At 41.2% G+C, this 15,263-nt stretch overlaps 1 protein-coding gene across 1 annotated transcript in view; it reads left to right on the top strand.

Annotated features, from left to right (window-relative positions):
• Positions 1-8,985, top strand: part of LOC128686054 (uncharacterized) — an 81,431-nt gene extending 72,446 nt beyond the window's left edge. The window contains exon 5 of the mRNA XM_053772694.2: positions 8,430-8,985. Coding sequence (XP_053628669.1) covers positions 8,430-8,573 — 144 coding nt within the window. The 3' untranslated portion in view covers positions 8,574-8,985. The remainder of the gene's footprint in view (positions 1-8,429) is intronic.
• Positions 8,986-15,263: the final 6,278 nt, after the last annotated feature.

Here is a 15,263-nt window from a genome sequence, read left to right as displayed (position 1 = left end):
TTTATGAAGCTTCAGCAAGGATCATTATTTATGAAGCTTCAGCAAGGATCATTATTTATGAAGCTTCAGCAAGGATCATTATTTATGAAGCTTCAGCAAGGATCATTATTTATGAAGCTTCAGCAAGGATCATTATTTATGAAGCTTCAGCAAGGATCATTATTTATGAAGCTTCAGCATCATTATTTATGAAGCTTCAGCAAGGATCATTATTTATGAAGCTTCAGCATCATTATTTATGAAGCTTCAGCAAGGATCGTTATTTATGAAGCTTCAGCATCATTATTTATGAAGCTTCAGCAAGGATCATTATTTATGAAGCTTCAGCATCATTATTTATGAAGCTTCAGCAAGGATCATTATTTATGAAGCTTCGGCATCATTATTTATGAAGCTTCAGCAAGGATCATCATTTATGAAGCTTCAGCAAGGATCATCATTTATGAAGCTTCAGCAAGTATCATTATTTATGAAGCTTCAGCAAGGATCATCATTTATGAAGCTTCAGCAAGTATCATTATTTATGAAGCTTCAGCAAGGATCATTATTTATGAAGCTTCAGCAAGGATCATTATTAATGAACCTTCAGCAAGGATCATTATTTATGAAGCTTCAGCAAGGAGAAGCTTCAGCAAGGATCATTATTATGAAGGTTCAGCAAGGATGAAGCTTCAAAGGATCATTATTTATGAAGCTTCAGCAAGGATCATTATTTATGAAGCTTCAGCAAGGATCATTATTTATGAAGCTTCAGCAAGGATCATTATTTATGAAGCTTCAGCAAGGATCATTATTTATGAAGCTTCAGCAAGGATCATTATTTATGAAGCTTCAGCAAGGATCATCATTTATGAAGCTTCAGCAAGTATCATTATTTATGAAGCTTCAGCAAGGATCATCATTTATGAAGCTTCAGCAAGGATCATTATTTATGAAGCTTCAGCAAGGATCATTATTTATGAAGCTTCAGCAAGGATCATTATTTATGAAGCTTCAGCAAGGATCATTATTTATGAAGCTTCAGCAAGGATCATGATGTATGAAGCTTCAGCAAGGATCATTATTTATGAAGCATCAGCAAGGATCATCATTTATGAAGCTTCAGCAAGGATCATTATTTATGAAGCTTCAGCAAGGATCATTATTTATGAAGCTTCAGCAAGGATCATTATTTATGAAGCTTCAGCAAGGATCATTATTTATGAAGCTTCAGCAAGGATCATTATTTATGAAGCTTCAGCAAGGATCATTATTTATGAAGCTTCAGCAAGGATCATCATTTATGAAGCTTCAGCAAGTATCATTATTTATGAAGCTTCAGCAAGGATCATCATTTATGAAGCTTCAGCAAGGATCATCATTTATGAAGCTTCAGCAAGGATCATTATTTATGAAGCTTCAGCAAGGATCATTATTTATGAAGCTTCAGCAAGGATCATTATTTATGAAGCTTCAGCAAGGATCATTATTTATGAAGCTTCAGCAAGGATCATTATTTATGAAGCATCAGCAAGGATCATTATTTATGAAGCTTCAGCAAGGATCATCATTTATGAAGCTTCAGCAAGGATCATCATTTATGAAGCTTCAGCAAGGATCATCATTTATGAAGCTTCAGCAAGGATCATTATTTAAGAAGCTTCAGCAAGGATCATCATTTATGAAGCTTCAGCAAGGATCATTATTTATGAAGCTTCAGCAATGATCATTATTTGTGAAGCTTCAGCAAGGATCATCATTTATGAAGCTTCAGCAATGATCATTATTTGTGAAGCTTCAGCAAGGATCATCATTTATGAAGCTTCAGCAAGGATCATTATTTATGAAGCTTCAGCAAGGATCATCATTTATGAAGCTTCAGCAAGGATCATCATTTATGAAGCTTCAGCAAGGATCATTATTTATGAAGCTTCAGCAAGGATCATCATTTATGAAGCTTCAGCAAGGATCATCATTTATGAAGCTTCAGCAAGGATCATTATTTATGAAGCTTCAGCAAGGATCATCATTTATGAAGCTTCAGCAAGGATCATCATTTATGAAGCTTCAGCAAGGATCATCATTTATGAAGCTTCAGCAAGGATCATTACTTATGAAGCTTCAGCAAGGATCATCATTTATGAAGCTTCAGCAAGGATCATCATTTATGAAGCTTCAGCAAGGATCATTATTTATGAAGCTTCAGTGAGGATCTTTATTTATGAAGCTTCAGTAAAGTTCGGTCTTTCCAGAAGACACAAGTGCAATATTTAGGTATCTATATTCCGAAACGTTTCACCTACACAGCAGACTTCTTCAGTGGAATACAGAGGAGGCAGCAGAAGCAGTAGAGATGTAAAGACGGTGTAATCTGTCCATCACCCTCAAAAACGTAGCTTTGAGGTGGTCAGTCCCTCAACCTGGAGAAGAGTTCTACTGCTGAGTCTGGAACAATGTGCATTTAACTGAGGAAGCATAGTGTGTAGGCCAATAGGACCAGTGCTATTTTTGGTATATGTGAATGACATGATGGAATGGATGGACTCAGAAGTGTCCCTGTTTGCAGATGATTTGAAATTAATGAGGAGAATTAAGTCAGATGAGGATCAGGCAGGACTTCAAAGAGACCTGGACAGACTGGACACCTGGTCCAGCAACTGGCTTTTTGAATTTAACCCCGCCAAATGAAAAGTCATGAAGATCTGAGAAGGGCAAAGAAGACAGCAAACAGAGTATAGGCTAGGTGGTCAACGACTGCAAACCTCGCTCAAGGAGAAAGATCTTGGGGTGAGTATAACACCTAGCATGTCTCCGGAAGCACACATCAACCAGATAACTACTGCAGCATATGGGCGCCTGGTAAACCTGAGAATAGCATTCCGATACCTTAGTAAGGAATCTTTCAAGACACTGTACACCGTGTACGTCAGGCCCATACTGGAGTATGCAGCATCAGTTTGGAACCCGCACCGGGTCAAGCACGTTAAGAAATTAGAGAAAGTGCAAAGGTTTGCGACAAGGTTAGTTCCAGAGCTAAGGGGAATGTCCTATGAAGAAAGGTTGAGGGAAATCAGCCTGGCGACACTGGAGGACAGGAGGGATAGGGGAGACATGATAGCGACATACAAAATAGTGTGTGGAATAGACAAGGTGGACAGAGACAAGGTGTTCTAGAGATGGGACACAGAAACAAGGGGTCACAATTGGAAGCTAAAGACTCAGATGAGCCACAGGGATGTTAGGAAGTATTTCTTCAGTCAGTTATCAGGAAGTGGAACAGTCTGGCGAGCGATGTAGTGAAGGCAGAACCCGTACATAGCTTTAAGACGAGGTATGATAAAGCTCATGGAGCAGGGAGAGAGAGGACCTAGTAGCGTTCAGTGAAGAGGCGGGGCCAGGAGCTGAGTCTCAACCCCTGCAACTACAATTTGGTGAGTACATTGAGGTATATGGTTAGATACCCGGTACGGGTAGAAACATTGGAACGTGTTTCGATAAGACAGTGTCCATCTTCCCCCATCAGTAAACTAGGTACCTGGGTGTTAGTGGACTGGTGTGGGTCGCATCCTGGGACAAAATTTACCTAATTTGCCCGAAATGCTCTACATAACAAGCGACTTTCTATATAGTAGTATGTTATTGATGTCAGCTATGGTCTGTATACCTTGTACATGTACTTATAGAAATATAGATAATAATAATAATAATAATAATAATAATAATTATTATTATTATTATTATTATTATTATTATTATTATTATTATTATTATTATTATTATTATTATTATTATTATTATTATTATTATTATTATTATTATGTTAAGTGATCTTGAATTTTTATTTGTGAATACTGATAAGAGAGTAAACACACATATATATGTGTCAAAACATCACAGCCGCTACATTCTTCAATGTACCGCCGGAAACAGAACACGATTATTTCACCTCTCTGGAGGACCCTCTGTCAGGCAGGTGACACGACAAGACGTCGCCTAATTCGGACCATCTATTTATGCCACGAGTTCATGACTTGCTTCTCTCAGGTAAAGATGTCCGCGACGGGATATAAGCTGAGTAATTTATGTTATTCCCTGAATGTCGCCGCAAGAATGTAATTTATGTTGCTGGCTAACAAATTTCAGATTTACTGATGTGTTCAGTGCCATCTTCCTTAAATTGACGTCGTTTAGAGCTGTAGATATCCCTCTATGTTATCTTGGCGATGCCCTGGAGATACAAACCTTTGCATGAAAAAGCAGAAATGCATCGCATCTGTTGAACCCTAAGGAGCTGGATGAAAATTGGCAGTCATGATAGCAGTGGACAAAGAAAGTGAATTTAGATGCTGGAGGAGTGCCAGAGTGCTGGGTGCGTCTGACCTGAGAGCACCAGCACCACTCTTATCATTACGCTTATTAAACACACGTTATATAGCCGTCAGCTGCAATAGAACCAACACCTACCACATCCCCATCTGTTAGTAAACATAGCGTGTGTTAACACACACCAGTGGCTGCTTCCTGCTGCCAGTGGCCCAACTGGAATTTTTTTTTTATTCCCTGACGAGTGCAATATATGTTTGCACTCAACACAGCGAGTCGAAGCGGATGAGACAGATTGCGTAATAGAGGCATCAAGGCAGGTGTCGAGTACACCACAACACCTGTCATCAGTTATATCGCCAGCACTTACTACACCTGTCTAGTACGAACACCTCAGGGATCTAGCCCTTAAACATGCAAAACTGCTAACCTACAAAATGCCTTCGTATATAAATTCAAAGTTTATGGAAATGAATCTTGTTACTCAGAATGCTCGGTAACTACCTGCTTCTGTGTTGTTCAAAATGAATAACAATAGTTAACATATATAATTGTTAAAATGCTAAACTCAAGAATAAATTATTACGCATTGGAGAATCTTGAATTCAGACAACGGGAGACAGAATTAATGTGACAGTGCTGTTTACCTCATAGACTGTCTCCCACCAAGGTAGAGTGGTGGAGATACAGTCTGTCTGCCACCAAGGTAGAGTGGCGGGGATACAGTCTGTTTCCCACCAAGGTAGAGTGGCGGAGATACAGTCTGTCTGCCACCAAGGTACAGTGGTGAAGTCAGTCTGTCTTCCACCAAGGTAGAGTGGTTGAGAACCAGTCTGTCTCCCACCAAGGTATAGAGGTGGAGATACAGTGGATCTCCTACCAAGGAAGAGTGGTGGAGATACAGTGGATCTCCTACCAAGGTAGAGTGGTGGAGATACAGTGGATCTCCTACCAAGGTAGAGTGGTGGAGAGCCAGTCTGTCTCCCACCAAGGTATAGTGGTGGAGATACAGTGGATCTCCTACCAAGGTAGAGTGGTGGAGATACAGTGGATCTCCTACCAAGGTAGAGTGGTGGAGAGCCAGTCTGTCTCCCACCAAGGTATAGTGGTGGAGATACAGTGGATCTCCTACCAAGGTAGAGTGGTGGAAATACAGTGGATCTCCTACCAAGGTAGAGTGGTGGAGAGCCAGTCTGTCTCCCACCAAGGTATAGTGGTGGAGATACAGTGGATCTCCTACCAAGGTAGAGTGGTGGAGATACAGTGGATCTCCTACCAAGGTAGAGTGGTGGAGATACAGTGGATCTCCTACCAAGGAAGAGTGGTGGAGATACAGTGGATCTCCTACCAAGGTAGAGTGGTGGAGATACAGTGGATCTCCCAGCCATGACGGGAGAATGAATTACGAAAAATGGAACTGAGGATCACGGAGAAAGAGAGTAATAAGAACACTTTTCTTCACAAAGAAAGCTTGATAGGAAAAGCAGTGAATGTACACGGAAAAAACAAAACTTGTATCCTAGCGGTGGACATGTACAGGGAGGAAAGGAAGCAAAGAATTAGATTCCCATTCAGGTTTAAATTTGATGGAAGGAGCAAGATTGTTAAGGGCATCAAGAAATTATTGGTAGAGAGTACAGCCATGGGACCAGAGCAAAGATGTCATCTACATAAGGGAGCCAGAGTGAAGGACGCACATCAATAACAGGAAGAAGAACAGTTTCGAAGTATTCCATATAAAGATTAGCAAGAACTGGAGACAGAGGAGAGCCAATAGCGACACCGAAGGTTTGAGAATAATATTTACCTTGGAAGGAAAAGGAATTTGAGCCCACACAAAGGCGGATAAGATCAAGAAAGACATCAGTAGGTATAGGGAGATGAAGTAACCCTTCGTTGGCCTTCTCTCTGAGAAAATTAAGAACATCATATACATACATGAATACACACACACACACACACACACACACACACACACACACACACATACACACACACACACACACATACACAGACACACACACACACACACATACAGAGTTGTCAGCAAGTGGAATAGCCTAGCAAGTGAAGTAGTGGAGGCAGGAACCATACATAGTTTTAAGAAGAGGTATGACAAAGCTCAGGAAGAAGAGAGAGAGAGAGAGGACCCAGTAGCGATCAGTGAAGAGGCGGGGCCAGGAGCTGAGTCTCGACCCCTGCAACCACAATTAGGTGAGTACAATTAGGTGAGTACATACACACACACACACACATGTATATATATATATATATATATATATATATATATATATATATATATATATATATATATATATATATATATATATATATATATATATATATATATATATATATATATATATATATATATATATATATATATATATATATATATATATATATATATATATATATATATATATATATATATATATATATATATATATATATATATATATATATTAAAAGATCTTTAACTAGCAGTAATGTGTCTTTAATTATGAGCAGGTGAACAAAACCAGGAACACACACATTGGCCTCGATCCAAATAACGAGTGTTGTACAAGATTATTTTGGTCACAGGCTTTACGGCTAACCATGTGGGTGAGAATTCAACTTTTACTCGTCTAGCAGGACATTCCTAATGATTAGAAAGTTTATCATTGGCTAGTCGCATGATAATTATCCGGACTGTGATTCAGTGGTGAGATGGAGCGACGTTTGGGGAAGATAATGGTAAAAAGTTTGGTGCTGGGCACCGTGCGAGTCTTCAGATGTGAATGTTGTCTGATGGTCACTGACCTGCTCAAGTGCTGTACTCTCATAATGATGTGCTAACTTAAGGACTTACGTCTACGAATACATCTAAGTGTGTACTTTCGAAACATGCATTAACGGGGAGTGCATGAATTACTCGTTAAAATTCACCTTTTTGCCTCTGTTCACCTAGCAGAAAGTAGGTACCTGAGTGTTTGCTGACTTTTTCTGGTCGCACCCTGGGGTGGTTGTAGTATACCTAAGGTAGGACTGAGTTTTAAAATGACTTGTGGTAGGATAACTGCTCCTAGCTTGTAAATGCAATGGTAGAAAGAAAACGAGACCCATAGACCCATTAGGCACCCAATAATTCTCATCTTCAGCAGGTTAAATGGGACACAAACATCACGAGTGCAGGGAGAGCCAAGCATGTGTTTAGACATTATGTACACACCTTGGCAAAGTGTTGACAGTTGTGAGTTTATTTTGACCTCAATTTAGCTCTTTCCTACGATGACCTATATATGACAACCCATTACTTTTAATCTTTGAGTACAATACTTTAGTTCCTTAACTGCGATACCATTAGTGTGACAATCATTATCCCAGTATGATAAATTTGATTGCATAAACTATTTTCCTAGCTTACTAATTCAATTACGTTCGTAAACTAATTAGTTTTTCAGATTATATTGATATTAGCCAACTTATCCACCAGATTATAAATTTTACTGTTTATAATAACTTAAGCTATACCTTATCTGTTCGGACTCACTTTCAAAATATATTAATACACTTAGTAACATCAGTAACTTTGTAAACACCCCATACCCAGCCTGTGGGTGGTAGTCAAAACCTTACAGAGGCACATAATGGATCCTGGGACTGTATTAAACATTACAGAAGCACATAATGGATCCAGGGACTGTATTAAACATTACAGAGGCACATAATGGATCCAGGGACTGTATTAAACATTACAGAGGCACATAATGGATCCAGGGACTGTATTAAACATTACAGAGGCACATAATGGGTCCAGGGACTGTATTAAACATTACAGAGGCACATAATGGATCCAGGGACTGTATTAAACATTACAGAGGCACATAATGGATCCAGGGACTGTATTAAACATTACAGAGGCACATAATGGGGCCAAAGACTGCACTTATACATTATACAGAAACACATAATGGGCCCTGGGACTGGGCCACAAAGTTTGAGTAGTTAAAGAAGTTATATGAAGTATTTACATGTTTATATCTGTTTACAGTCCTAAAGAGTTTTTTATATAGACACAAACTAAGTCACAAAAATACACCTGAGTTGTGCTATATGCCTTCATGTGTTCTTTTCCTCGGCAGGACGCGATGACAGCCTTGAAGGAATGTGCTCGTATCTTGAGTTACGAGCCGGAGGTGCAGCCAGAGGGTCAGCTGGGACTTGAAGCCAAAGACGAAATCAAGAAGCTGCAACAGTGGATAAAAGAAGAGGGATGGAAGTTTTGAGAACTGAGTCATACAGTACCACATGATATATTTTGGTTTTAGCTTAAAATCCAATCGTATGTTCTATGTATCCGAAACAGGTGTGTTCAGACGTTCTTAAAAAAAAACGGTATTAGTGGTTTAGGTAACCGAAATTGGCCTAATTTACTGAAATTCTAAGTAAAGAATACCTTAAACTACCATTATGTAGTTGCCCTGTCAGTAATTACAAGTCTTCTTGAAATACTGGGAAAAGAGCGTCCTACCTGTGTGGCAGAAGGTAATAGTGTTCTACTTTATATTACATTTGAGTAGGTATAGTCTCGACGGTGAAGACCTTGTAATTAATGGAGATGCTTTATTTATTATTATTATTAAATATTAGCCGGTATTCTCCCGGCCCGGGCCTTTTCCAAGTGGTGGCCCGGCCTTGGCTCCCTCTTTAGGGAGTGTCTGAGACCTAAGTCTCCCATGGAAGGAGGCACAAGTACCTCCTCATCTTTGGGACCAACTGTCCCCAGGCCTAGCCACAAACTAGGCCTCTCTGGTCTGCCATCCCCGCCCCAAGGGGGCTAATGGGAATGACAGTCTTATGAGCTAAAGGCTCGGGCTCAGGCACCTACCCTACCCTAGAAGGGTTAGGCATGGTGTCGATATGGAGATGCTTAAGTTTCTCTCAAGGATCCCAGTGGAAATAAGTCACTTTGACTTTTCTGGGTTACCCTATGTAATTTACACTATATATAACAATTGTACTTTTGTGTACCTGTACCTAAATAAACTTATTTACTTACTTGCTATTTTGCCAGGAGGGATATATGAGTCATTTATTTTTACAAGGGTTACCCTTCAATTGGAAAGAAATTTGAGTAAAAGAAAATAAAAATTGAAGGGTAACCATCTTAAAATACCCTGGATGATCAAGCCCTACTTGGTTTGGTGTTACGTTGGATTAAGCCACTTTTTCTGTCGTTTGTTAGAGCAGTTATTTAATAATTTTTTATTTACCAAATGTATTATGTAATATGCAGTATGTGAATACGTATCACAGAAGAGTATTAATCTCAGCCTTTGTTGGGTCAGGCAGAACATACCTTGAAGGATAATGTACACTGAGAGCTGTGTGTGTCACTTATTACAAAGGCTGAAAGTTGACATAGATTCCTATGGTAGGGTTTAAAATGTGTTTAACTGCTGGTGAAAAGACCCGGTGTGTAGCCGAAAGGCTTTAAACCCAGTGAACCAACCAACCTCAAGTTGGATTTGTTAGTGTAAGAAGTTCATGGTGATGTGTTAGATAAACGTGAATATACTGTGAATATATTTGTGGTATACGGTACAGATAAGTTACTACATGTGCAACAGTTAGGTGTCTTTATTCCGAAACTTTTCACTTACACAGTAGGTTTCTTCGGTCGAAAACAGAGGCAGCAGAAGCAGTAGACATGTAAAGACGATGTAAACAGTGCATCACCATCGAAGATGGTGGTCAGTCCCTCAGCCTGGAGAAGAGTTCTGCTCCAGAGTCTGGAACATTGAGAAGCCGAAGTAACGGAATGGAATGGAGACATATACATACTGTTAATGGTGAGGTCCCAGATACTCTTGACAGGACAGGCAGTGCCTTCTGTACTCGACTGAAAAAGCCTAGTGTGTGGGCGAAACGTTTCAGAATAAAGACACCTAACTGTTGCACATGTAGTAACTTATCTGTTGCACATGTGTCCTACTTATAATGAATACATGTGACACATTGTTAACATATGTGGGACCAATCTCAAACAACAAGAGATCCATGTCTAAAGCATATGTCAACACATGATCTAACAAATGAACAATAGCCATTCATCACATAGATATAACCTATCATTAACATAGCTAAGATATCATTAAGTCATAAGATTATTTAGCTTATCAGTACTGAGGTTTTGTATCAAACATGTGTGATAATAATTAAAAGAAGTAGCTGGCACTATTCTCTGACTGCTCCGGCATCAGCGGCTGGTCACTTACAGAGATATACCTGGAGTATACCTGGAATATGCCTGGAGAGGGTTCCAGGGGTCAACACCCCTGCAGCCCGGTCTGTGACCAGGCCTAAAACTGTGGAAAGCTTCACGATTTTTCGTAGCATTGAAAACATTGAAAAAAACTTCAATTTCAATAACCCAGGTCAGTGTGAATATATTTCAGTCTACATAAAACTCTAACCTCCCGTACATAGTGCCAGCTAAGTCATTAGTAACTAAATGAAAATAAAATCCTTATTATTTTCTCTAATTCTTAAAACAATAATGGAAACATTAATAAAGGTTTTACGTAATAAGAAGCCTATATCATTCTGCAAATATTCTGTGTTGTACAACTTTGTAAAGCGTAATAATGTATGTCTTAAAATACAAGTGAGAACCAGGATTGTTATGTTTGACCGAGCCACCAGAGAACATGTCTGCGTCTCAGATACCCTGGATGGTTAACCCGGGATGGTTAACCCGGGATGGTTAACCCGAGATGGTTAACCCGGGATGGTTAACCCTGGATGGTTAACCCGGGATGGTTAACCGTGGATGGTTAACCCGGGATGGTTAAATCTGGATGGTTAACCCTGGATGGTTAACTCTGGATGGTTAACCCTGGATGGTTAACCCTGGATGATTAACCCTGGATGGTTAACTCTGGATGATTAACTCTGGGTGGTTAACCCTGGATGGTTAACCCTGGATGGTTAACTCTGGATGATTAACTCTGGATGGTTAACCCTGGATGGTTAACCGTGGATGGTTAACCCTGGATGGTTAACCCTGGATGGTTAACCTTGGATGGTTAACCCTAGATGGTTAACTCTGGATGGTTAACTCTGGATGGTTAACCCTGGATGGTTAACCCTGGATGGTTAAATCTGGATGTTTAACCCTGGATGGTTAACCCTGGATGGTTAACCCTGGATGGTTAACCATGGACGGTTAACCCTGGATGGTTAACCCTGGATGGTTAACTCTGGATGGTTAACCCTGGATTATTAACCCTGGATGGTTAACCCTGGATGGTTAACCCTGGATGGTTAACCCTGGATGGTTAACAATGGATGGTTAACCCTGGATGGTTAACTCTGGATGGTTAACCCTGGATGGTTAACCCTGGATGGTTAACACTGGATGGTTAACCCTGGATGGTTAAATCTGGATGGTTAACCCTGGATGGTTAACCCTGGATGGTTAACCCTGGATGGTTAACACTGGATGGTTAACCCTGGATGGTTAAAACTGGATGGTTAACCCTGGATGGTTAGCCCTGGGTGGTTAACCCTGGATGCTTAACTCTGGATGTTTAACCCTGGATGGTTAACCCTGGATGGTTAACCATGGATGGTTAACCATGGATGGTTAACCCTGGATGGTTAACCCTGGATGGTTATCGCTGGATGGTTAACCCTGGATGGTTAACCCTGGACGGTTAGCCATGGGTGGTTAACCCTGGATGGTTAACCCTAGATGGTTAACCCTGGATGGTTAACCATGGATGGTTAACCCTGGATTGTTAACCCTGGATGATTAACACTGGATGGTTAACTCTGGATGGTTAACCTTGGATGGTTAACCCTGGATGGTTAACCCTGTATGGTTAACTCTGGATGATTAACCCTGGATAGGTAACCCTAGATGGTTAACCCTGGATGGGTAACCCGATATGGTTAACTCTGGATGATTAACCCTGGATGGTTAAAATTGGATGGTTAACCCTGGACGGTTAAAGCTGGATGAGTAACCCTGGATGGTTAACCATGGATTGTTAACCCTGGATGGTTAACCCTGGATGGTTAACCCTGGATGGTTAACATTGGATAGTTAACCCTGGATGGTTAACCCTGTATGGTTAACTCTGGATGATTAACCCTGGATGGGTAACCCTAGATGGTTAACCCTGAATGGGTAACCCTATATGGTTAACCCTGGATGATTAACCCGGGATGGTTAACTTTGGATGGTTAATCCTTGATGGTTAACCCTGTATGGTTAACCCTGGAAGGTTATACCTGGATGGTTAACCCTGGATGGTTAACCCTGTATGGTTAACCCTGCATGGTTAACCCTGCATGGTTAGCCATCAAGGATTAACCATCCAAAGTTAACCATTCAGGGTTTAATCATCCAGGGTTAACCATATAGGGTTACCCATCCAGGGTTAACCATCTAGGGTTACCCATCCAGGGTTAATCATTCAGAGTTAACCATCCAGGGTTAACTATCCAAGGTTAATCATCCAGGGTTAACTATCCAGGGTTAACCATCCAGGGTTAACCCTGGATGGTTAACCCATGATGGGTAGCCCTATATGGTTAACCTTGGATAGTTAACCCTGGATGGTTAACCCTGTATGGTTAACTCTGGATGATTAACCCTGGATGGGTAACCCTAGATGGTTAACCCTGGATGGGTAACCCTATATGGTTAACCCTGGATGATTAACCCGGGATGGTTAACTTTGGATGGTTAATCCTTGATGGTTAACCCTGTATGGTTAACCCTGGAAGGTTAACCCTGTATGGTTAACCCTGGATGGTTAACCCTGTATGGTTAACCCTGGATGGTTAACCCTGTATGGTTAACCCTGGATGGTTAACCCTGGATGGTTTACCCTGGATAGTTAACCCTGGATGGTTAACCCTGGATGGTTAACCTTGGATGGTTAACCCTGGATGGTTCACCCTGTATGGTTAACTCTGGATGATTAACCTTTGATGGGTAACCCTATATGGTTAACCCCGGATGATTAACCCTGGATGGTTAACCTTGGATGGTTAACCCTGGATGGTTAACCCTGTATGGTTAACTCTGGATGATTAACCCTGGATGGGTAACCCTAGATGGTTAACCCTGGATGGGTAACCCTATATGGTTAACCCTGGATGATTAACCCTGGATGGTTAACCTTGGATGGTTAACCCTGGATGGTTAACCCTGTATGGTTAATCCTGGATGGTTAACCCTGTATGGTTAGCCCTGGATGGCTAACCCTGTATGGTTAACCTTGGATGGTTAACCCTATATGGTTCACCCTGGATGGTTAACCCTGGATGGTTAACCCTGGACGGTTAACCCTGGATGGTTAACCCTGGATGGTTTACCCTGGATGGTTAACCCTGGATGGTTAACCCTGGATGGTTAACCCTGGATGGTTAACCCTGGATGGCTAACCCTAGATGGTTAACCCTCAAGGGTTAACCATCTAGGGTTAGCCATCCAGGGTTAACCATCCAGGGTTAACCATCCAGGGTTAACCATCCAGGGTTAACCATCCAGGGTAAACCATCCAGGGTTAACCCTGCATGGTTAACCCTGCATGGTTAGCCATCAAGGATTAACCATCCAAAGTTAACCATTCAGGGTTTAATCATCCAGGGTTAACCATATAGGGTTACCCATCCAGGGTTAACCATCTAGGGTTACCCATCCAGGGTTAATCATTCAGAGTTAACCATCCAGGGTTAACTATCCAAGGTTAATCATCCAGGGTTAACTATCCAGGGTTAACCATCCAGGGTTAACCCTGGATGGTTAACCCATGATGGGTAGCCCTATATGGTTAACCTTGGATAGTTAACCCTGGATGGTTAACCCTGTATGGTTAACTCTGGATGATTAACCCTGGATGGGTAACCCTAGATGGTTAACCCTGGATGGGTAACCCTATATGGTTAACCCTGGATGATTAACCCGGGATGGTTAACTTTGGATGGTTAATCCTTGATGGTTAACCCTGTATGGTTAACCCTGGAAGGTTAACCCTGTATGGTTAACCCTGGATGGTTAACCCTGTATGGTTAACCCTGGATGGTTAACCCTGTATGGTTAACCCTGGATGGTTAACCCTGGATGGTTTACCCTGGATAGTTAACCCTGGATGGTTAACCCTGGATGGTTAACCTTGGATGGTTAACCCTGGATGGTTCACCCTGTATGGTTAACTCTGGATGATTAACCTTTGATGGGTAACCCTATATGGTTAACCCCGGATGATTAACCCTGGATGGTTAACCTTGGATGGTTAACCCTGGATGGTTAACCCTGTATGGTTAACTCTGGATGATTAACCCTGGATGGGTAACCCTAGATGGTTAACCCTGGATGGGTAACCCTATATGGTTAACCCTGGATGATTAACCCTGGATGGTTAACCTTGGATGGTTAACCCTGGATGGTTAACCCTGTATGGTTAATCCTGGATGGTTAACCCTGTATGGTTAGCCCTGGATGGCTAACCCTGTATGGTTAACCTTGGATGGTTAACCCTATATGGTTCACCCTGGATGGTTAACCCTGGATGGTTAACCCTGGACGGTTAACCCTGGATGGTTAACCCTGGATGGTTTACCCTGGATGGTTAACCCTGGATGGTTAACCCTGGATGGTTAACCCTGGATGGTTAACCCTGGATGGCTAACCCTAGATGGTTAACCCTTGATGGTTAACCTGGATGATTAACCCTGTATGGTTAACTCTGGATGATTAACCCTGGATGGGTAACCCTAGATGGTTAACCCTGGATGGGTAACCCTATATGGTTAACCCTGGATGATTAACCCTGGATGGTTAACCTTGGATGGTTAACCCTGGATGGTTAACCCTGGATGATTAATCTTGGATGGTTAACCCTGGATGGTTAAACCTGTATGGTTAACCCTGGATGGTTAACCCTGTATGGTTAACCCTG

The sequence above is a fragment of the Cherax quadricarinatus genome, chromosome 9 (assembly GCF_038502225.1).
Source record: "Cherax quadricarinatus isolate ZL_2023a chromosome 9, ASM3850222v1, whole genome shotgun sequence".
NCBI classification, from domain to species: domain Eukaryota; kingdom Metazoa; phylum Arthropoda; class Malacostraca; order Decapoda; family Parastacidae; genus Cherax; species Cherax quadricarinatus.
This window is presented reverse-complemented; position numbering and strand designations above follow the sequence as displayed.